Source organism: Staurois parvus, unplaced genomic scaffold (assembly GCF_062004578.1).
Source record: "Staurois parvus isolate SC_StPar_1 unplaced genomic scaffold, SC_StPar_1.0 ptg000158l, whole genome shotgun sequence".
NCBI classification, from domain to species: domain Eukaryota; kingdom Metazoa; phylum Chordata; class Amphibia; order Anura; family Ranidae; genus Staurois; species Staurois parvus.
This window is the reverse complement of record NW_028317954.1, coordinates 317700-343115: the sequence shown is the minus strand read 5'-3', so window position 1 is coordinate 343115 and position 25416 is coordinate 317700. Positions and strand designations below refer to the sequence as shown.

Here is a 25416-nt window from a genome sequence, read left to right as displayed (position 1 = left end):
GGCTATTACATTGGGACATGTTACGTACCACACATCATGTATTACAAATTCTGAAGAATCTTACTACACAACAAGACAGCTCAAAGAGCCAGTGGGTATGAGGTTATTCTCACTTCCACTTTTAATTTATCAATTAAATACTCCTCTCCAAGTTCAGGACCAATTGCTGTTTTAAATGGCATGCTTGGTATGAAGTAAGAATCTGACATTCCTCCCAAGGAACATGATTGTTTTTCAATTATACATGAAGACACTACTTCCAGACATGACATGTTAGAAGAGCCAGTAGAAGGGAGTGTTGATATTTTTGTAGATGGGTCATGCACAAGACCTAATGACAATGTCTACTTGTCAGGTTATGCAGTTGTCCCACTCCCAGATAAGGTATGGGAAGCAAAGCCCCTCCCTTATCTCTCAGCACAGGCTACAGAAATCAAAGCCCTGACCCGTATCTAAGAATTATTTGAAGGGAAAGATGTTAATATTTACACGATTTCCAAATATGCATTTGGTGTAGTACATGATTTTGGCAAGATTTGGCAGCAAAGGGGATTTGTTACAGCAGATGAAAAAGGTATTTCTCATGCATCTTTAGTGAATGATCTTTTAGAAACCATACACAAACCATGTACTATTGTTGTTATCAAATGTAAAGTCCTTACATCTTCAAATGACCCCATAGCTCTGGGTAATGCATTGGCTGACCGTACGGCCAAGGAAGCTGATTTGCAGCCTTCACAGGAGTCTGCCAGTCTTGTTTTGAGTCACCCATGCTCCTAGAACAACATTTACTCAAAGAATTACAATACACAGCCACAAAAGAGGATGGCAGTTTGCAGGAAATGAAAAAATGTTTTTGTATACAGAATTTGTTACAACGAGTGCAAGATCAGATAGGAAGGTGTGTTATTTATTTGAGGAACAATAATACAGGACAGCAGTATGGTCATCATGACCATCTTCCTCCGCCACAGGGTCCTTTTGAAGAATTACAGATTGACTTTACACACATGCCTAACAACAAGAGAGGTAAGTATCTGCTGGTTATAGTGAATACATTTTCAAAATGGCCAGATGTTTTTATCACTAACAAAGAGGATGCCTCCACTGTGGCCAAAATTTTGTGCAAGGAAATCATTCCGAGATGGGGATGTCCTCGGGTGATTGATTCAGACAAGAACCCAGCATTCACATCCAAAGTGACTCAACAGGTAGCCAAATCAATGGTTATTCAGTGGAAATTTCACATCCCTTATCACCCACAGAATTCAGGAATGGCAGAGAGGATGAACAGGACAATTAAGGGCAGACATGGACCAAGGGTCTGCTGCTGTTTTTCACCTTTTATCAAGCAACTCCCTGAGCTGGCAACCTTTACCAACTCATCCCCCAACAGCCCACCTCCCTCAGCACTCCTAGAGATACTTTCACCCCCTCTAAGGGCCCTTTCCTACTCCCTTAGCCACCCATTTTGTGACCATTGAAATCCCATTTATTTCTACAGCATGCTTACCACTTGTTGGTCCAGGGATTCAAACTCTCGAATTCATAACCTCATGCTTGCAAGGCTGTTGCTCTACTGCCTACACCACCATCACAGGTGGTTATAATGATGGTGTTAAAGGAAGTGGCATATTTTCACATTTTTGTTTTAACATGGTCAACTCTGTCACCAAGATTATTAATCTCTAATTTGATTTGTTGCATAGAGTTAATGATATCTGACTTTATAGATGATCTTAATGAAAGGAGCATCTCCTTCATTAATGTGTCAGAAATAGGCTGACTAGTCGTAGGAAACCTCAGGGTGAATAGCTCTACACGGAGTTCACTATATGAAGCACTGATGTATTTATACTTATTGATCATAACCCCCCTTAACCTCCTCTTCTCAAGAGAGAATAAATTCAGTTCCTCTCATCTTTTCTCATAGCCGAGCTGCTCCATGTCTCTTATCAGTTTAGTTGCCCATCTCTGTACTTTCTCCAGTTCCCCAATGTTCTTTCTGTGAATTGGTGCCCAAAACTGAACTGCATATTCCAGATGAGGTATTACTTATGATTTGTACAGGGGTAATATGATATCTCTCTCTCTGGAGAGGATTGTGCTTGCTTTAGAAACCGCAGCTTGGCATTGCATGCCATTATTAAGCTTGTGATCTACCAGAACTCCCAGATCCTTCTCCACCATTGACTCCCCCAGTTGTACCCCTCTAGTATGTATGATGCATGCATATTCTTAGCCCCCAAGTGCATCACCTTACATTTATCAACATTAGATCTCATTTGCCACATATTTGCCTAATTAAACAGTGCATTGAGGTCAGCTTATAAATTGAAGACATCCTGTAAGGACGTTATTCCACTGCACAGCTTGGTGTCATCCTGCAAAGACTGAAATGGTATTTTTAATCCCAGACCCTATATTGTTTACAAATATATTAAAAGTAAGGGTCCCAACACTGAACCTTGGGGTACACCACTGATAACCCTAGACCATTCAGAGTATGAATCATTAACCACTACTCTTTGAATATGATCTTTTAGCCAGTTTTCTATCCATTTACATACAGATTTTTCCAAGCCTGTAGACTTTACCTTACACAGTGTGTGGGAAACTGTGTCAAGCGCTGTGTAAAATCCAAGTATACCACATCCACCGCCACCCCTCTTGTCCAAGGTTTTGCTCACCTCCTCATAAAAAGAAATCAGATTTATATGACAGCTTCTGTCTTTCATGAATCCATGCTGTCTGTTGCTTACAATATTTTTTTCCAGCAAGAACTCATCTATGTGGTCTTTTATTAAACTCTCCAGTATCTTCCCAACTATAGAAGTTAAACTAACAGGTCTATAATTACTTGGTAAAGATTTTTATGTCATGGTGTAATACAGGGGTCCTCTAAAAATGGTCTGCATGCTGGATCCAGTCTGCAAAAGTTATTTCCCCAGGCCTTCCAAAAATAAAAAAAATTACCAAAAACTGCTCCGGGAAATAGCTAGGCTGCTCGCAGGCTCCTCAGCGGGGAGGAGCCAGCAAGTGGCAGCCTGGTGAAGAATCACGTGACTTCAGGCAGATTTCTATGCAGCCAGAGGAGCAACAGGAGAGGAGGAAGAGAGCACACTGGGTACACTGAGTTACAGTGTACAGTGCATTACAGTGTCTAGTGTGTTACTAAGTACACTGCGTTACACTGTATAGTGAGTAGCTGCAACACAAACCATTAATTTTCTCTTTGATACACAATTGGGTTAGCACAGAGGTTTTCTTCCATTTGGTCAGTAAAATCAGTTTGTATATGCAGTAAAGCATGATTGTTATCACTGTGGGACCTAAGGGGTTAATTCTCCCTATTGTGTTTAAAGGCTGTTTGATCCTGTCTTCTCTGATCCTCCCCTTCTTCTACTGTCCCCAATCCATCTGCTGATAGCACAGAGCTCTTGAGAGTCACACTGCACAAGCACAGTTTGGTGTGTATTGCTAGAGAGATTTTCTTTGGGAGGGCCAATCAGCACTATCCAAACAGAGGGTCAAGGGTTATGCAGCCTTTAACTCCAGTGAGATGAGAATGAAAACTCCTCCTACAAGCTTTAACCAGTGCTCAGCTGGACACTGATAGAAGTCACAAGATTGCTATATACTGTTGATGATAAAAGGTATCTAGCAGTTTATATTTACTAAACTAATTGCATTTCCCTGTTCTGTGTACTGAGGAAGACCAGATATAGTGAAATCAGGGTTAGTGACACTTTAAATATTAGTCTTTTGTGTATATATATATACCTACACTTACACTTTAAATTACTAAATGATAATTTGTCGTAAATGGGATTACAAGACGGTTTCAGTTAGTAATTGCAGAAAACAAATGGCATTTAAATGGTATAGCATGTAACACATTTGTTCAAGAAAACTTCTTTATTACCACATAATATTACAACATATTAAAATTAAATTGTAAATTACAAGTTATTTAATACAATCTGTCAAGGTAAGAATAAATAATCTCTTATTTACACATATACACGAGAAGCAATTAAATGCAGCAATGAAACAATGTTTTGTTGTATTTTACATTTCAAGAGAAATAGAACTAAGCCTTTTAGCTGGATATTGGGTATGATCCACATGTAAAAACATTGGTTTTACAAGGTTTAAACCATATCTAAACCATAAAACAAAATGTAATATATTGCAATTCACCAGAGGCTGCTCCATCAGTTTTCTTTTTTGGGAATTTCTTTACTTTCACTTGCTGATCCTGCCAGTAAGACACTTCCTATCGTAGTGCAACAACACTCACTGTACTGTGTTTATGAGCATTGTTGTCGCCCTACACTGCTATTCTGATTTGGACTACAAAAGACTGCTCTCTCATCATCTTAATTACATGGAAGGTTGTAGCTCATAAAAGAAAGCTGATAACATTGTTAGAGATATTAGATCAGTTCACAAAAAGTTACAAGGACACAGGTAATTTCTGTACTTGCAGAAAATGTACTCATCCTGGAAAAAAAATAAATTAAATGCAGTCCCCCCCCCATCCAAGGACAAGTAAGCTACAATACATCACATTATTCTCTTCGGGTTAAGATATTCAAGTTTTGTGTAGAAATGTTGACCAGTTACATAGGTTTCTGGGCACTTATGTGCTAGATTTGCTGTATGCAACATGATCATCATCTTGGGTTCTTTGCTTCTTGAACAGAAAACAGTCTTTCAGGTTAAAAATAAAGCTATGAAATCCCCAGTAAACTTATGTAAATTATGAATAGTAAAAGGTTGAAATGTATTTTTAAAAAAATGGTGATAAATTTACAACTATTTCACTATTTTGCCCTTTTGCCAAATCGGTGGTACCTCATATTCACTTTTAATTTCTATCAGTATAGGTTTGTAGTCTGTCCCATTCCATTGTAAGGTTTGGCCTAATAGTCTATTTAGTGAAACCATATAAAATGAAATGTAAAATAGGAGCAGCGTCCCTTATGCTCCCTTTATTCCTCTGCTCTAGTTTCATGTACTAGATTACAGGACTTTGAAAACACACGTTCATAGAACAGCAAATAAGCACAAGACGAGAGAACTTCCTGTATGTTTGCTCTGCGCACTGTGTCATCTGAAATCCACAACCACTGCTGGCTGGAATGCTTTTGACTCTTGGCTGCAGGAGGGGAACGTCGGTAGGTAACAAAATGTCCTGAATGCATGTCACCATGATGAACAATGACCGCCATTAGACGAAAGAGATAGGAGGAAGAACTGCAATGAGAATAAGTAACATTGAAGATCTGTTTTTTTGCAATATTACATAATACAAACTAGACTAACAAATTATTTAAAGATTTGTTCTACAGAGTCCATTTTGTAGACCTTTGGGTAGGAACTAGCCTCCATTCCTAGGTCCACATCTTACCTGGTAGCCTTTATATGTGAGCTGACTAATGCTCAGGGCTCTCTCTCAATGTGTTGGGCCCTTCATGTGTAGTGCACATTATGCGTGTATGTGTGGGGTGGGTGCAGAAGTCTAGGTTCACATCTACACGCTGCAATAATACATACAGTGGATAAAATAAGTATTGAACACATCACCATTTTTCTTAGTAAATATATTTCTAAAGGAGCTACTTACATGAAATTTTCACCACATATCAGTAACAACCCATGCAATCCATACATACAAAGAAACAAAAACAAAAAAGTTCAGAAATTACGTTATGTGTAATAAAATGGAATGAAACAGAGAAAAAGTATTGAACACATAGGGAGGTACAAAAAGGCATGGAAAGCAAAGACACCAGTTGAAATCTATCACTATCGTCAGTGCAAATTAATATCAGCTGGTTCAGTCTCAACTGATGGTCTCTAAAAAGGTGTCTCATTACCAAGGTGTCACACAAGAAACCTATCAAGATGGGTAAAAGCAAAGAGCTCTCTCAAGACCTTCACAACCTTATCGTTGCAAAACATACTGATGGTATTGGTAACGAGCACTGTAGAGGCCATAATGCTGAAGTGGAAAAAACATAATTTCACCATAAACCGACCATGACCAAGTGCTCCTTGCAAGATTTCTCATAGAGGAGTGAAAAGAATTATCAGAAGAGCTGTCCAAGAGCCAAGGACCACTTGTGGAGAGCTTCAGAGAGACCTGGGATTAGCAGGTTACAATTGTTTCAAACAATATGTAATGCACTCAATTGCCTGTATGCATGCTCACCATGCAAGACTCCATTGCTGAAGAAAAAGAATGTTGAAGCTCGTTTAAAGTTTGTTGCACAACATTTAGACAAACCTATAAAATACTGGGAGAATATAGTCTGGTCAGATGAGGCAAAAATTGAACTCTTTGGATGCCATAATACACACCATGTTTGGAGGTCAAATGGCACTTCACATCACCCCAAAAACACCATCCCAACAGTGAAGTTTGGAGGTGGGAACATCATGGTGTGTGGCTGTTTTTCAGCATACGGTACTGACAAACTTCATACCGTTGAAGGAAGAATGAATGGAAACAAGCACCAAGACATTCTTGATAAAAAATCTGGTGCCATCTACCAGGACGATGGAGATGAAACGAGGGTGGACATTTCAGCAAGACAATGATCCCAAACACAGAGCCAAGGAAGCTCTCAATTGGTTTCAAAGAAAGAAAATAAAGCTGCTAGAATGGCCCAGCCAATCACCTGACTTCACCTGAATCCAGTAGGAAATCTATGAAAAGAACTAAAGATAAGAGTTCATAGAAGAGGCCTACGGAACCTGAAGACTTTGTGGAAGAATGGGCCAAAATCACACCTGAGCAATGCATGAGATTAGTTTCTCCATACAGTAGGCGTCTTGAAACTGTTGTTACCAACAAAGGATTTTGTATGAAGTTAAAAATAAATTTTAGTTAGCGTGTTCAATACCTTTTCCCTGTGTCATTCCATTTTATTACACATACCTTAATTTCTGAACTTATTTGATTTTTTTTGTATGTATGGATTGCATGTGTTGTTACTGACATGTGGTGAAAATTTCATGTCAATAGCACCTTTAGAAATAATTTACTGAGAAAAACGGTGAAGTGTTCAATGCTTATTTTACCCACTGTACATACATTCAAATTCACAGAAAACACACCATAAAGGAGCATGTAAAAAAAAAAAAAAAAAGAAAAAGCAGCACACCAGTGCACTGGGATGCCATTACTCACGAATGGCACCTCACCACACCATGAGTACGTTTTCAATTGCAGTGGCAATGTGAATGATGTCATGAACATTTCTGCATCAAGCCTATTCCCATTATTACCACACTGCAGGCTAAATCTATATTCTGTAGTCTGTAAAGCAGATATATACCATGTAATTTTGGCTTCATTTACCCCTAAGTAGCTCCATATTAATTTAATCTTCCAGAAACGTCATCCTTTAGAGTCACACTCAACATTTTGAGGCATAAGGGGCCACTTAAAGCAGAACTACACTGCATCTGAGCACCACAAACCAAAACTGCCATTTAATTTCTTTTTAATATTCAAAGCAAACTCCCCCCATCCATTCATGTCTCTGTGCTTTATTTTGTTGAGAAATCACTTTGAAAAACACCCCTAGCATTTCTGGCTGTGGCTACCTTGAGTATGTAGCATTTACTTCCTGGAATCAATCTGCCCTTAGCTCAGGCACGCAGGCAAGAGGGTGTGCTTAGCTGAGAAAATCCCTTCTAAAGACTCCTGGGATGTATGACATAATTTGCATAGGCCTGGAAACCAGGATGTAACTGAAGAAAATGTGAAAAAACAAGCAAATATGATATACTTTCCTATCTATTTATTAATGCTAGCAGCATAAAGAATAAAAATAGTCAGTGTTGATTGACAGAGGTTGCGGGCCACAATTAAATAAAATGGTTCAGAATTCGATTTATTTTGAATGCCATAATGAACATTTTCCTCCTGCAGCCGCTGAATGCCAGTGGGAGGTACAGGAAGTGACGTCGGCTTTCAGCAGCTGCAGGAGGAAAAAGGAGAGGATTAATTCCTGTATACGCCTCCCCTCCTGTCCAGGTAAAAAAACAGTGTTAAAAACTCGTCTCAACAATGGGGTTTTTCTGCCCCCCAAACCGCAAATGTAAATGAGCCCTTACTGTCCTGAGCCCCGTATCAGTTGCTTTCACACTGATGTGCTGTGGTTTCCTGTCCCGGGGGTGCACTGTAGTGCACCTACACTTTCTGAAAGCACACAAAATATCAACTCCTGCATTCAGTGCAGCAAACCCGCAGAAAACCCTCAGGTGCATTGCACTACGCCTGCGGATTAGTGAATTAGGAATCAGCCTAATGGTTGTCAACCAAGTGCTAATATACCCATTACAAAAGTGCAGTGTATATGTTGTTTAATACACTGACCTTTTTTCCTTCTCCAGCTTCTGCTGGCATCGCTCTCTAGGCTGCCAGAAAGGTCCCAGACAAGGTGCATTTCTTGGTATGACACAGCCTGGGACAGAAGGCAGTGCTAAAGAAGAAGCATCGGCTTATGTAGCCCCTGTTCTCTCCATGGCTGCCTGCTTTCTCCGCTGGTTTGATGCACTCTGAAGCTCTGAGATGGCGGGTTGGCAAGCCCAGATCGCAATCAACGGGTTGCCAACCCAGGCCATACACTTCCCTGGCTTGAGGTCAAGCGCCACATCAGAGGACTCTAAGAGCCAGATGTGGCTCGCAAGCCACAGGTTCAGCTCCCCTGTTTTAGAGGCTTTCCCTCAAGTATTTCCTTTCCAGGACCCTGGACATTCTTGCTTACTGTATTGTGCATTAAGAGTTGTCCTTACTGCCCCTCCCACCTCGTAATTTTTCTTTTTGGGCTTATGTAATCAAGTCAGTACGAATGAAGTTTTGGGCGGGTTTAGTAAAGGCATCTTTCCAAGCATCTGTCTGCTTGTTCCACTGCCCAGCTCTACCCACTGCCAAGTTCATCCGCCTCTCTATATTGACAAACACTGAGCTGCACTGCTTCCTGAGTCCCGCCCACTGTGCTATTGTCCATTATACATACTAGCGTCTTCTGAACAGCATCCTGTATCGAGTATTTTTTGTACAGAGAATAGCTCAGGATCGTGTACATTGCCTAGTGCAGTGGTCGGCAAGCCGCGGCTCGCAAGCCACATGCGGCTCTTTACACGCTTTAATGCGGCTCTTGTGTGCCAGGCGCCCGCTCCCCTCCCTCCCTCCTCTCGGGCGGCAGGGACTCTGCAGCGTGATCCAAAAAAAAACAGCCAGGGCAGCGCGCTCAAATGCAATGATTGGCCAGTCTCGCTGCCACTCACATCCTGATAGCCAGTGATTGGCTGTCAGGATGTGTGTAGGCGGGGCAGCGTGACGAACGTGAGAGGAGCTAGGCTCCTCTCACAGTCCGCCCTGAAGACCGGAACGGCGCGGGAACACGGCGAGAGGAACGCGCGGAGCAAAGGTAAGTGAATTGACACAGGGGGGGACTTGGCTTACTACTTGCTACTTACTACTACTATATGAGGGATGAATTAATATGGGGGATGAATTACTATGGGGGATGAATTACTATGGGGGATGAATTACTATATGGGGGATGAATTACTATATGGGGGATGAATTACTATATGGGGGATGAATTACTATATGGGGGATGAATTACTATGGGGGATTAATTACTATAAAAACTTACTGAAACTAAAAACAGTGTACCATCCTATGTATTTTCAGTTTTAAAAATGTGGCTCTCAAAATAAATTTCAATCGTGGTTTTGGCGAGATTTGGCTCAGTTGAAAAAAAAGGTTGCCCACCACTGGCCTAGTGGGTAATAAGCACAGTGGGTAAGACACAGGTAGAGGGAGGCAGAACATTCAGAGCACGACAGCTATTCTCTACTTAACAGCATTCTACAGCTGCTGTTTATGCACAGTGGAGAATAGCACAGGGGAAGGATACAAGTCATGAGAGTTATGCAGATGTGAGCAGCAGTAAAAGGAATGTACAGGACTCCTATGTCCTACTTACACCTGTCAGTGTTTTGACCTGCTGGGCAAAATGCATCACTAGGACACCCAACAGTGGAAGACGGGCAGTGATTAACAGGGCATCAATGAACTGGATGATGGGATTACTCCACTGACACCATCCACACACCCACTCAAGCAACACCTAACCAGGGTGTTTGTGTCTGTGGATGGCAGGAAACTCCATAAAAACATGGAGCCCGACTTCCTCCTGTAATTCCCATGGCGGTTTACACTCCCAAGTCCCGCCGCCCACCACCATCAAAACTATAGTTTGCTAGGCCCACCTGGCATCCAAGCAACCAAAGATGTGCATGCCCACCTGGCATCCAAGCAACCAAAGATGTGCATGCCCACCTGGCATCCAAGCAACCAAAGATGTGCATGCCCACCTGGCATCCAAGCAACCAAAGATGTGCAAGTCCTCCTCCAGACTTGTTCTGCCTCCTAGTGCTCCACCTCCTGGGTTCAGACATGTTGACAATGAAACTGGGAGTCTGACTCTGAGTTGAGGGGGACCCATTAAGACACTGATGTAAGGGGAAAGTGGGGAGGGGCACAGTCCTTATTGGTGTGTAGCAACGAAAATGGGCATCAGGAGGAGAGGATCAGGGGGTACGGGGAAGGGTGACATCTTTTTGTTTAGTCATGCTGTGTGTGGGGAGCTGAAAAATGGGAGCCCTCTATGCTGGGATTTGTAGTCCCATGGTGACAGGAGGGCACCTGTAGGGGGAGGGGGGAGTCATGTAAGGTAAAAGAACCCAGTATTGTTAGGAGGAAGCTCTGTCGGACCCCCCATTTAAAAATACTTGTTGTCTGGCACTCCTCCCGACTTTGGAGTTTCTGTGTTATGCCCTTGGAACAAATGAATACACTGATGTAAGTTGGCGTGAGGACACGGATATAAAAGGGGAACTCTGCAGACTCTGGGGTAAAGGGGAATGCTGATGTGAGGGAATCTCTGATCACCAAAGAGATCCCTCTTACATCAGAGTCCACAGAGTTCCTCCTTACATTGTATGGGGTACTTTGCAGGCTCTGAAGTAAAGGAGAATTCTGGGGACTCTGATGTAAGTGGGACCCCGATGTAAGTGGGACCCCGATTTAAGGGGGAACGCTGGGAACTATGATGTAAGCGGGTACTCTGGTGACCAGAGATCCCCTTAAATCAGAGTACCTCTTTACACCAGAATCCACAGCGTTCTCCTTTACATCAAGGTCTGCTGTGTACCCAAAAAGAAGAACGTGAAAAGAGATTCACAGAAAAGTGGTTACATTGTGGACAGAATGAGATACTAAAAGTAGTTCCAAAAATTATGCTTTATTACGCAATACATATGTAGACAATTAAGGTAAATACCTTGATTCACCATCACCTCAGTATGAGATAATACAAAAACAGGCCTAAAATCACATAAAAGCAACATCAAGACCGGTCTTAATAATCATGTGCTGCATATATAGTGACAATAACCTGTCTAATACATTTGCAGCACCAACACATTGGTTACACCACCAGGCAGGAGGTGTATCAAAAAATTGTACCATATAGATATAACATGCTTGGCAATATGGCTGATAACAGGCACAAAATGACAATAATATGATTAACCATAAACCAGGCAACGTGGGTGAAAAATTGTAAAAACATATGGGGATGCGGATGCCTCTATAATAACCAGATAAGGTATTTCAAAAATTATTGTTTAAGGCAAGAGTAGGTGGTGAAAATATGTAGAGTCGCAATCTACATATTTCCGCATCCCCATATGTTTTTACAATTTTTCACCGCTGACTGACAACCAATGACATCAGTTGATAAGGAGGATGTCAGCTGCCTGCACAGCATCCCAGTTTCACCTTCCCCTGCCCTTCTCCATCAGTGCTGGAGTCACATTAGCTCAGTGATGGATAAAAACTGAGGGAGAAGAGAAACACTGGAATACTAGTCAGTACCAGTGTGCAAAAGTGTATTTGCTTTGGAAGAATAAATCACCTCTAATGTTGGAAGCCCTGCATGTGTAAATGTTGCTGTGTTATATAAAACAATTAGAATAGTTTTTCAAATTTTAGAATGAGGTGCCTCAAGATTGTCCATCATTTTAAAGGGTGCCTCGGGACTGTCCATAACTTTAAAGGGTACCTTGACTGAAAAAAGGTTGAGAAACACTGGGCTAAATGCAACAAATAAGAGAAAATAGCACAAATATCAGCAGATATAGTACAATACAGGCAGTCCCCGGGTTACGTACAAGATAGGGACTGTAGGTTTGTTCATAAGTCGAATTTGTTCATAAGTTGAATCAGGCACTTTTATAAGCACTAACTACTAACCAAACGACAGGATATTAGATTACGTTTTTGTAATAAGGTTACAGAAAGCAGTAAAACCTCAAGAGGCTCTAAACTGGTGTTTTGCATAAGAACTGCAGCTTGGACACATGTTTGCCTTAACATATTTAACTTTTATGTGCATGTAAATGTTTAAACATCAAATTCAACATTCAAATATTATACTGTAAACTCTTGTACAGTTTCTTTTCTTTGCTGTGCCAGCACTTGCATCAGCTTTTTGCTTTGGAGGCATTATTGCAGGGTAAAAATACACTGTACTGTAATGTACTGTATGAGAGAACTCTGCTCTCCTTTACACAGCACACGCTGCCCCCTCCCCCCTGCACAGACGATCACTTCAGTGAGCAGCCTGACAGCCTCTCCTTTCCTCTCCCCGGAGGTGCAGACAGACAGTCTTAAATCACTTTGGAGATAGTGGGCAGACACTGCTAGCCCCACAAGTAACGAGCAATGGATGTCTCTGTCTCTTATGTCTCTCTGATGTCTCTTATCAGCTAGTCTCTTATCAGCTTGCTGCACAAGAATGCTGACAGCTTGACTTCCGGTCCCGAGGGAAGTGTACGTAAGTATGAGTATTACGTAAGCCGAATGTACTTAACTCGGGGACTGCCTGTACAGTGAGGACCAGAAGTATTTGAACACCCTGCGATTTTGCAAGTTCTCCCACTTAGAAATCATGGAGGGGTCTGAAATTCACATTGTAGGTGCATTCTCATTCTGAGAGACAGAATTAAAAAAAAAATTCAGGAAATCACATTGTATGATTTTTAAAGAATTTATTTGTCTTGCACTGCTGAACATAACTATTTGAACACCTGAGAAAATCAGTGTTAATATTTGGTATAGAAGCCTTTGCTTGCAATTACAGAGGTCAAACGTTTCCTCCACACAGATCTCCTGTAGATCTGTCAGGTTTCGGGGTTGTTGCTGAGCAACATGGAGTTTCAGCTCCCTCCAAAGATGTTCTATTGAATTTAGGTCTGGAGACTGGCTAGGCCACTCCAGAACCTTGATATGCCTCTTACGGAGCCACTCCTTGGTTATCCTGGCTGTGTGCTTCGGGTCGTTGTCATGTTGGAAGACCCAGCCACGACCCATCTTCAATGCTCTGACTGAGGGAAGGAGGTTGTTGCTCAAAATCTCACAATAAATGGCCCCATTCATCTTCTCCTTAATACAGTGCAGTCATCCTGTCCCCTTCGCAGAAAAGCACCCCCATGCTTCACAGTAGGGATGGTGTTCTTGGGATGCAACTCATCCTTCATTTTCCTCCAAACACGAGTGAAGTTTAGACCAAAAAGTTCTATTTTGGTCTCATCTGACCACATGACTTTCTCCCATGCCTCCTCTGGATCATCCAGATGGTCACTGGCAAACTTCAGACACGCCTGGACATGTGATGACTTGAGCAGGGGAACCTTCCGTGCAATGCATGATTTGAAACCATGACGACGTAGTGTTCTACCGACAGTGACCTTTGAAACTGTGGTCCCAGCTCTCTTCATGTCATTGACCAGCTCCTCCCTTGTAGTTCTGGGCTGATTCCTCACCTTTCTTATCAGTGATACCCCACGAGGTGAGATCTTGCATGGAGCCTCAGTCCAAGGGAGACTGACAGTCGTCTTTAGCCTCTTCCATTTTCTAACAGTTGCTCCAACAGTTGATCTATTTTTACCAAGCTGCTTGGCAATTGCCCCGTAGCCCTTTCCAGCCTTGTGGAGGTCCACAACTTTGTCTCTGGTGTCTTTTGACAGCTCTTTTGTCTTGCCCATGGTAGTAGTTGGTGTCTGACTGACTGTGGGGTGGACAGGTGTCTTTAAAGAGCTCAGACAGGTGCTACCAAGTTAGATTAATGAGTGGAGTAGAGGTGGACTTTTTAAAAGGCACAGTAACAGCTCTTTGAGAGCCAGAATTCTTGCTGTTTCTTAGGTGTTCAAATACTTATGTTCAGCAGTGCAAGACAAATACATTCTTTAAAAAAATCATACAATGTGATTTCCTGAATTTTTTTTTAAATTCAGTCTCTCAGAGTGGGAATGCACCTACAATGTGAATTTCAGACCCCTCCATGATTTCTAAGTGGGAGAACTTGCAAAATCGCAGGGTGTTCAAATACTTCTGTTCCTCACTGTACATGGTACAGTAGGTTAGGCATGGTGAGGAATGCCTGAAAACTGTTTAACAAGACAAGCTGGTGGCATAAGTGTCCTGGTTTGAGCATGGTAGAGAAAAACACCTGCCATGGGGTATAGTGGTACCAATCTCCGGTGGGGTGAGAAAGCTGTAACACTGCACCCCCACCAGGTAAGTACCCAGAAACTGCATGAGAAAATCTAGGTAAGAAAGGTAGGGAAAACAGTGTAGGAGTCAAAGAAAAGGGGGGAGGGGTGGAAGGGAATGTGAAAAAGAGGGGGGAGGGAGATAAGTCCCCTAGGAGGGGTCAGGACCAACAACAGTGGCGGTGGCACGGTTCTTCTAAACGGCGCCTGAGCTGACGTAAATGCATTTTATTGGGATTTTATGTGATAGACCAACACAAAGTGGCACATAATTGTGAAGTAAAAAGCAAATATAAAAAGGTAATAACTAGATGGTATATTGTGCCTGCTCGGTTTTTACGGCTATATCTGACTTCCTTGCCCCTTTGTTTTAGGGACTGTCAGTTGCTGGTTTCAATGTGTCACATTTGGTGGGAACGTCCGAAACTGCGGGGCTTCTGGAAGAGGAGTGTTTGCTCTGATCCGTAAGGTCACTGGGATTCCGGTCCCGCAGTCACCCCTTTTGCACTTTTGAATGAGCCAGTGGAAGACCTACCTCACCTAACAAGAAAGCTGATTTTTTTTTTTTATGTTCCTAGCAGCTAAGCTCACTATAGCCCACTCTTGGAAAAAAACCTTCGGTCTGTAGGTCATAGTACAGACGTAAGGTCTCTTGGATAATGTTGAATGAACACCTTTCTAGTGTGATACTGATACGGTCAAATGATTTGAGGCAACAAGGGAAACTTGTGCAAAATATGTTCATGTAGATCTACAATGTTTCTTTTTTGGTGTTTCAGCCAGGAGATACACTCCTCCCCATCCTCTGAGAATCCATCACCTTTCCTTTCTTTCTATTTCATCTTCTCTCCTTTTCCTTTTTTCTCCTTTATCTGTTATGGCCTACTTAGGCTTAATGTTGTAAGCTCTTTGGGGCTGAGCCCTACAAAATTTTTGAGCTGCGACCTGGACTTTGCCATCCTGATTGTAGCCAGGCCCTGTCAGGTAATACTCCTAACGTTGGGGGTTCCTGCCCACGGTAATGTAGTTTCTTTGGCCCTCCAGCCAAAGATTTTTGTAATTGTGATTTTCTTTCTTCTCTGTAAATTTGAGCCCGGGCCTCGACCCCGTACTTAGGTTATCATTATTCTTGTATTTGTAAGGAAGTGCAACGCTAAAAAATATATATATATATTGCGGAATGGTAGAGTGCAACACATAAAAGTGCAAAAAACATTAGTAAATGAGAAATCTAAAAATCAAACAATATGGTAAAGTGCATCATGAATGTAATAAGCTGAGTGAAACAGTAAAGTGCATCAAGTAAAAGCATGAAAATATCAGCTAAACAGCTCAAAAAGCAAATGCCAAACAATAAAGTGTATCACGGGCAGAATCTAAATACAATAATGTCTATGGTGATTCGTGAAGTAAAGTGCAGTAGTAAATGATGTTACAATAAACATATAAAATCTGAGATATATAAATATGAGAAAACTCAACATCAATGTCAGTGGTTAAACGTGCCATTTATATAGTCAAATATCCATAAATGGAAGAAATTGCCCGTGAAACCATAAGGCGCAGTATAATTAAGGTGCAGAGTACAAATGTGCTGATGATCACACAAAAGAATCCTCCACCTCTCTCGGATGTACACTCACCAGATGAAACTGGTAACAGGCAATCAAGCATTAAACATCTGAGAATGGAAGTCGGCCAAAGGGTGAAACCAGACCAAATTCGTCCTGGGCACTCGGATGAGAAGTCAGCCCTTGTCCTAGAGGGAATAGCTCACCACAGGAGCCAATAAGGTTGCATATAGTGTAGTATTTATAATAACATCAAAAAGTATCCACGTGGAGACAGAAATCAAAAAGCATAAAAAAAAGTACCAAGATTTACTAATTATTTTTTGCAATTTTATGTGTTGCACTCTGCCATTCCGCAATATATATATATATATATATATATATATATATACACACACACACACACACACACATATACACATATACATACACACATACATACATATATATACACACACAGTGGGGATCGAAAGTTTGGGCACCCCAGCTAAAAATTTGTATTAATGTGCCTAAAGAAACCAAGGAAAGATGGAAAAATCTCCAAAAGGCATCAAATTACAGATTAGACATTCTTATAATATGTCAACAAAAGTTAGATTTTATTTCCATCATTTACACTTTCAAAATAACAGGAAACAAAAAAATGGCGTCTGCAAAAGTTTGGGCACCCTGAAGAATTTATAGCATGCACTGCCCCCTTTGCCAAGCTGAGACCTGCCAGTGTCATGGATTGTTCTCAATCATCGTCTGGGAAGGCCAGGTGATGTCAATCTCAAAGGTTTTAAATTCCCAGACTCATCTGACCTTGCCCCAACAATCAGCACCATGGGTTCTTCTAAGCAGTTGTCTAGAAAACTGAAACTGAAAATAGTTGACGCTCGCAAAGCTGGAGAAGGCTATAAGAAGATAGCAAAGCGTTTTCAGATGTCAATATCCTCTGTTCGGAATGTAATTAAGAAATGGCAGTCATCAGGAACAGTGGAAGTTAAAGCAAGATCTGGAAGACCAAGAAAAATATCAGACAGAACAGCTCGCAGGATTGTGAGAAAAACAATTCAAAACCCAAGTTTGACTGCACGATCCCTCCAGAAAGATCTGGCAGACACTGGAGTTGTGGTACACTATTCCACTATAAAGAGATACTTGTACAAATATGGTCTTCATGGAAGAGTCATCAGAAGAAAACCTCTTCTACGCCCTCACCACAAAAATCATCGTTTGAACTTTGCAAATGAACATATAGACAAGCCTGATGCATTTTGGAAACAAGTTCTGTGGACCGATGAGGTTAAAATTGAACTTTTTGGCCGGAATGAGCAAAGGTACGTTTGGAGAAGAAGGGGCACAGAATTTAATGAAAAGAACCTCTATCCAACTGTTAAGCATGGGGTTGGATCAATCATGCTTTGGGGTTGTGTTGCAGCCAGTGGCACCGGGAACATCTCACGAGTAGAAGGAAAAATGGATTCAAAAAAATTTCAGCAAATTTTGGATGGTAACTTGAAGCCATCTGTGAAAAAGCTGAAGTTAAAGAGAGGATGGCTTCTACAAATGGATAATGATCCTAAACACACCTCGAAATCCACAGGGGATTACATCAAGAGGCATAAACTGAAGGTTTTGCCATGGCCATCACAATCTCCTGACCTCAACATAATTGAAAATCTATGGATAGACCTTAAAAGAGCAGTGCGTGACAGACAGCCCAGAAATCTCAAAGAACTGGAAGACTTTTGTAAGGAAGAATGGGCAAAGATACCTCAAACAAGAATTGAAAGACTCTTGGCTGGCTACAAAAAGCGTTTAAAAGCTGTGATACTTGCCAAAGGGGGCAGTACAAGATATTAACTCTGCAGGGTGCCCAAACTTTTGCAGACGCCATTTTTTTGTTTTCGGTTATTTTGAAAGTGTAAATGATGGAAATAAAATCTAACTTTTGTTGACATATTATAAGAATGTCTAATCTGTAATTTGATGCCTTTTGGAGATTTTTCCATCTTTCCTTGGCTTCTTTATGCACATTAATACAAATCTTTAGCTGGGGTGCCCAAACTTTCGATCCCCACTGTGTGTGTATATGTGTGTGTATATAATATTTTTTTTTTTTTTAGTGCTGCACATTCTTGCATATACTATTGTAGGGGATTGTTACCTTCACCTTGTGTGCTAGCTGCTCCCCAGATATCGCCAGCGCTCACCTATATATTATATTCTATTATTCATGTATTGCTTTTTGTTCTTAAAAAATTATCTATTTCTTACCGTTGTATTTGTGAAACCAAAAAAAAGATTGAATGTAAAAATACATTTACGTTTTTGGTTGTAACATGACAATGTGCAAAATTTCAAGGGGTATGAATACTTTTTCAAGGCACTGTATATGAATGGGTGGGCTGCAGTGTATGTAGCAAAGCATAGTAGAACAGTGAGCGGATATCGATATGTGTCCTCCAATATAAGAGAACTCCAGTGTTTAGTATACCTATGAAGAATGGGATTTTTAGCTTACCTGTAAAATCCATTTCTTGGGAGTACATCATAGGACACAGAGCAGCTTTAGTAATCCTTACGAACAGGGTTATGCATCATCTATAGATGACTGAACACTAGCAAAAAAGACAGAAGTCCCCTTTTAGGCATAACCCCTCCCCCATAGGAAGGGCTTCAATTATTTAGCAAGCCATACACAACAATACAGAAGGGAGGGATCTCTGTGTCCCATGGTGTACTCCAAAAAATAGATTTTACAGGCAAGACAAAAATAAAAATTTCTTTATTGTACATCACGGGGCTCAGAGCAGAAATTTGTAGCATCCTCAGTGGCTGAAACATCCACCTGGTAAATTTTGTAAAGCTATGAACTGAACACCAGGTAGTGGCTTGAGCAGCTGAAGCTTGGAAACAGTCAAGGAAGCACCAACACTCCTGGTAGAATTAGTCGTCACCAGCCGAACCTTCCCTTTTATATTACAATCTTTTTATTGAGGTAGCAGAATAATAGTCTCCATAATGGGGAAACAGTAAATAATGAACAAAGGAACATTGGGTAACAAAGTAATTAGTTGGAACCTCTCAAAAGGTATGAACAACAATAAGGACTTAGTTGGTATTGTGACCTATGGATGGTGCTATATCAACAAGCTGTTAAAAATAAAGCAAAGTGACAGAGCCAACAGATGTTGAGTCTAACTTTATTTCACCGGGGCCTATGTTCGATCAGTGCAATAGTGAAAAGGTATACTGCATGGTTGACCTAGTTAGCCGTGTAGCCTTGTTTTGGTCCCTCAGGTAGTACAAAGAGAGACTCTGATTGTCAAATCGACTGTCAAATACCATAGCACAAACCACATCCACTGCCGTGCCCCCCCCCCCCCCCAGTGACTGAGGCTTAGGACAAAAAGGAAGGTAAGACAATGTACTGACTTAGAGAGGGCTAAAACCACCTTAGGCAAAAAAGATGGATAAGGTTGAAGAATCACCTTGTCATGGCAGTCTACCAGAAATGGCTCCTCACAGGAAAGGGGGTCAGTTCTGCAACACTTTGAACCAAAAGTAATGGCAACCAGAAAAAGCACTTTCCTCATCAAAAGAACCAAGGGAATGTCTCTGTAAAGCAGAAATTACCAATTTGAGATCCCATGGTCACAGGCGGTCTGCCTGGAGGGGCAATATGCGTGACACCCTGTACAAAGGCACGCATCAAGAAATTAATAGCAATCAGCCTCTGAAGAAAGACAGCCGGGGCCAAAATCTGACCTTTGATAATACTCAAGGAGAGCCACAAGTCAACCTGTTTGGTAAAAAGCCAAAATACAGACCTTGTTAGGAACTTCATCCTCAACACTTGTGAGGATGATGTTTTTTTTAGTTTCACTCCAAGCAATATAAGATTTTCAGGTCCTGTGGTAAATCTTCCTCAAAATAGCCTTAATGGATTTTAAAAAAGCAGGAACAACAGAAAAAGAGATTTCTCTGTCTCTCAGGACATGCCATTAATGCCAGCGACTGTAAAGAAGGATGGAAGATTGGACTTTGCAACAGAAGGTTCGAACAACCTGAAAGGGACCAAGGACTGTCCAGACACGTTCATGATGTTGCAATTCGTTCAAAATAATAGCAGAGTGTTGAAAAAAGTGAATAAAGCTCAACATCCTTCTAATAGCTTTCATTTCCATACACACAAATGCATTGGGAAAACTACACATTCTATTCCAAATCAAAACATGAAGAAAAATATATCAAATTTGTGTTGTTCCTCTAAAAAAAAAATTTAAGAAAAGTGAATATTAGACTGTTCAAAAAAATAGCAGTGTTTGTATTCTTCTTTACAAACTCAAACATTCACTATATAAACTGAAAAATGTTTGAAGATTTTGCTTTCCTTTGAATCACTTAATTAATATTCAGTTGTATAACCACTGTTTCTGAGAACTGCGGTGTTGCATGGAGTCAACCAACTTCTGGCTCCTGTGAACAGGTATTCCAGCCCAGGATGATTGGACTACATTCCACAGTTCTTCTCTATTTCTTGGTTTTGCCTCAGAAACTGCATTTTTGATGTCACCCCACAAGTTTTCTATTGGATTAAGATCCCGGGATTGGGCTGGCCACTCCAGAACGTCAATCTTGTTGGTCTGGAACCAAGATGTTGCACGTTTACTGGTGTGTTTGGGGTCGTTGTCTTGTTGGAACACCCATTTCAAGGGCATTTCCTCTTCAGCATAAGGCAGCATGACCTCTTCAAGTATTCAAACTGATCCATGATCCCTGGTATGCGAGAAATAGGCCCAACACTGTAGTATGAGAAACATCCCGATATCATGATGCTTGCCCAACCATGCTTCACTGTCTTCACAGTGTACTGTGGCTTGAATTCAGTGTTTGGGGGTCGTCTGACAGACTGTCTCCGGCCACTAGACCCAAAAAGAACAATCTTACTTTCATCAGTCCACAAAATGTTGCGCCATTTCTTCCTTGACGCGTTGGTGCAATGTGCAGTGGCTGAGCTTGTATGTAGCTGAGTGGGGCATACCACAACATCCATTCCCAGAGAGGTGCGCTGTATAGTGAGGACAGATCCAGGTCCTGAGCACATTACAAAAGGACAAAGACAGGATAGGAAAACCCAGCTGGTCAGTGCTTTCAGCAGCTTTATGCTGCATGCAATTACCTATGAGGATTTTCTGATTTTATACATATGCATGACTATATTGGATTTACTTCTTGATATTGATATTCCTTCAATAAAACATATTCAGAAATACTACACTATGGGCATTTCCCTTTCTGCTCTGCATTGAGCACTTAAATCCCCAAGAACTCCCCCTGGTGACCATCCCAGTGCCTGGAAGAGGCTGTACCCACATCTTTAAAGGGGACCTCTGGTTTCAACACCATCCTATAACCTTGACGAGATCCACCTTTCCTGGGCTGCATCTAGTACCACCCTAAGAGGGATTCCTGGCAGACCTCCACTTAATATTATACTCTGCGCAATATCTTTGCGCATCTGGTGAGTGCGCATTTTATCTGTTTCCTGCTCCTCACTGGACCTTTTTGAATTATATATAACTGGGTTAATCAAGTCACCTGGGCCTTGGCTATATATATTTTTTTACATGTGGACTGGAATAATATACATGTGGAATTAATTCATATATAGAGTTGAGTTATCGTTTTTCTTACATGCATCAGGACATTATTATCATTTTACGCACAATTTATATATTTTTAGCGCTGTAGAAATATTTTACGTGTCTTTTGGAAGGTTTTATGGTTCCTTTTTAGTGCACAGCTGCTTTCTTAATAAGCGCTCGCTGAGTTTTTTTACATTTTATGCCCCACCATCGACTTTACTCCTTGAACACCTCCGGGTGAAGAGTCCACTCCCCTAGAGACAACTGCGATCGAAGAGTGCTGGGGTGTAAGGACATTGGAGCGTCTAACAACTGTGTCCTCTTGCTCCACACCACCAGAAAATCTCCAACAATTTTTCCCAAGACAAAGGCAAATCACAGACAACATATCCTCCTTTGTTACGTAGAAACTGGAGCAAGGTGCCACAGAGGTAGTGGAAGTACCCAATAAAGGAAGGAGTCAGATCCGCAGGGCACACATAAACCCCCACACAAAAAGTACCTGGAAAGCTAGGTCTAAGTTCTTCTCTACCCGACAGAGGTGTCTGGGGCCCCCATCCCTTTCTTTGTCATTTGTGAGACATATGGCCTGCTGATTCTAGACAATGGGGATTGTCTGCGCTAAGTATAGCTATCCCTAGTCAGCCAAGAGGGCACTGCACTACACTACTGTACAAGTGCGCCGATTACCCTAAGAGATATCTCCCACCGCCCCAAGGTGTGCTCGCGTGACCCCCGATTTGTGAAGGAGAGCTCCCAACAGCAGATGAAGATTAGCCTACTCGTGTTACTTCACAAGTTCACTGCCACCAGTGCTACTGCCCGTCTGTTTGCTTCCAAGATAGCTACAAGGGGAAAGTGACCACTGCCAGAGAGCTCTGCCTCCACTTGTAACATCATCCATCCAAGCTGCACACGTGCGTTGCAGGTGGCCTCAAGCTGTGCGGAGGACAGAGAACAATTCTGCCTCACAGCTGGTGCCAAAGTCTTCCGTCTGGGCCACCCCTTCAGCACACCAGTACAGTGTACCTTTCACAGGCTGCCTTGGCTATTATTACAGCAGGAGCAGAAAAATAAATTGCCACAGTAGGTGGGGGGTGGAAGGTTTTGACCCAGGGGCACTCACTACTCCAGCCTCTCCATGGAAGGGGGATCCAATCTTCAACCCACCACAGTGGGCTTTGCCCAGAGGGCCTTCAGGGACTCAATGCTCCGCCTACAGTTCACTGCCCTGGAACTGTGTAGCACACTATCAATAACCACCTTGGCAAGGTTCTGTAAACACAGAGTCCAGTGCCGACCGGCAACAGGCCACCCCAGCATCAGACCCATTCGTCATCCTGTACGTGGTCTGGGTACCATTTCAATTGAATGATTATAGATGTAGGAATGGTTTTGGATAGAACAAGTGTCCTGATTCAATTTGAAACCATTGAGAATATGGTCAATTCTGGCAATGAATGTCACCTGTAGGGGGAGCATAGCCCTGTTCATAAGGATTGCCAAACATGCTCTGTGTCCATGATGAACGGTAAAGAAAAACATCTCTCTTCTAGAAGAACAAAAGAAATAACCAATTGCAAGAACAATATCGAAGCATTCATGCTAGTTATTTAAGGGGGATAGGTTGGAAGTGGCAGTCCCCATATTTCTCTCAGCAAAGGTTTCCTTAAAACTTATTTCAAAGATACTCACGTGCAGTCTGCTGGAGGAGACTTTGAGTTTGTGTACGGAGATGACAATAGAGAAGTAGAATACGCTCCATTCAATAAATGAATCTTATGAAGACCATCAGAAACTAGATAAAATTCCATAAATTGAATTAATTTCAAACCAAGGTTGATGACAAATATATGTGATGAATGCTAGTGTACAAATTAAATATATTTTACAACTTAAAAAAAATGTGCTACAAGACTTACCCCACATTGCATTCTAACATCTGCAAATATTACACCATAACGTCAATAACCAAGCAAATTATTACTACTGTGGGGGTAATCCATTACCCTCCACTTGATTTTAGAGTTGCCAAGATCTCCTTTCAGAGCTATCTATGGTATCAATTCAGTCCCACCAAGGTGGCAATGTGAAGGGATTTCCAGTCTTTTACAAGACTTTTAACATTTTTACATTTAACATTGTACTACAAGTGCATGGCTTAATAGCAACATCTGTTGAAGATGAACAGTAGAGAAAAAAAGTCAACAGACCACTTTGAAAACGTCTAACCTATTCTGGCTCACTATTTCGGTATATGTGTATATCAAACTGGTTTTCCTGATTGCCAGATCATTTGCTAATAAGCAACAAACAAAAAAGACTTGCTGTTTATGTTTACTTTACCCAATCACATTATGCAAACATTTAAAAAGAATGGCCTGCTAAGTGGTAAGCTATTGACTTAGCAGGAATATCCTTACATTAAGGAAGAATGGAAGGAATTCTGAGGTAGATTTCTTAATCTTCTGATATCATAAGTACCTGCTGATCCATCTGTTGTTTGTGGAATTGTTCTGCTGCAAGTACTGCTTTGATGCTGAGAGAGGGAATTTCCAGCAAGCCGATACTTATATCTGTCCAAAGCCAGAAACTCACTAAACTGGACATGTTCATTGCGTTTCAGTGGGCTACCCTGATTAGACCAGCTCAGACGCTGCAGATGGATGCACAAACACTGAGGAAGCTATTGGAAAGACAGAAACACAAATTTAACATAAAAGTCATAATTACAATAACAGTATAAGGTAGGGATGCACTGAAATTTCAGCCACCGAAACATATCGGCCGAAAATAGCCACCGAAAAACATATCGGCATCTAGCTGATAGGAAAAATTTAGCCAATACAGCAGACTGTGTGTGCAGCAGATGGGGAGGGGGGTTGACAGCTGAGAAAGGCAGGAGACAAGCAGTGTATACAGTGACTGCCTGTCACTATATGTCAGTGCCAGTTTTTAAATGTACTTACCAGCTTTTTTTTTTTCTTCATTATAGCTCACAGAATTAGCTGTCACTTTCCCCCCCAGCTAAAAAACAACGTTTCCTTTTAGTTTCTTTACCGAGATAAAAGAAACAAAAATCAGCTCCAGGGAAAATGACAGCGAATTCTGTGAGCTAGAGTGAAAAAGAGCAAAAAAAAAAAAAGCTGTCAATTGCATTAATCGGCACCGACATATAGTGACAGCCAGTGAGGGAGCCTCTCTGTATACACTGCTCCTCTCCTTCCCCCTCCTTGCACACACTGCCCCTACCCCTTACAAAGAGGAGTCTCATATGCTGTCACATAGGGGACTAAAATCATAAGTTAAAAAAAAAAAAAAAAATATATATATATATATATATATATATATATATATATATATATATATATACACACACACACACACACACAAACACACATATACATACCTACATACATACACACACACACACACACACACACACACACACATTAAAGTAAACAAGAATACAAAAAAGAAAATTGGAGCCTCCCCACCCTCACATACCACATTTTGGTTTTGGTTCACTTTTCAGCCACATGTATTCTGAATTTTCCGTA

The 25416-nt window shown here is 41.4% G+C and overlaps 1 protein-coding gene across 2 annotated transcripts in view; it reads right to left on the bottom strand.

Moving 5' to 3' along the window:
* Nucleotides 1–3899: 3899 nt before the first annotated feature.
* USP30 (ubiquitin specific peptidase 30) overlaps nt 3900–25416 on the bottom strand; it is a 75514-nt gene continuing 53997 nt past the window's right edge. For both annotated transcript variants that reach the window (XM_089675759.1, XM_089675760.1), the window contains exons 11-13: nt 24341–24542; nt 23552–23654; nt 3900–5262 (exon numbers count right to left, since the gene is read on the bottom strand). In XM_089675759.1, the coding sequence (XP_089531885.1) occupies nt 4998–5262; nt 23552–23654; nt 24341–24542 (570 nt within the window). In that variant the 3' untranslated portion in view covers nt 3900–4997. The remainder of the gene's footprint in view (nt 5263–23551; nt 23655–24340; nt 24543–25416) is intronic.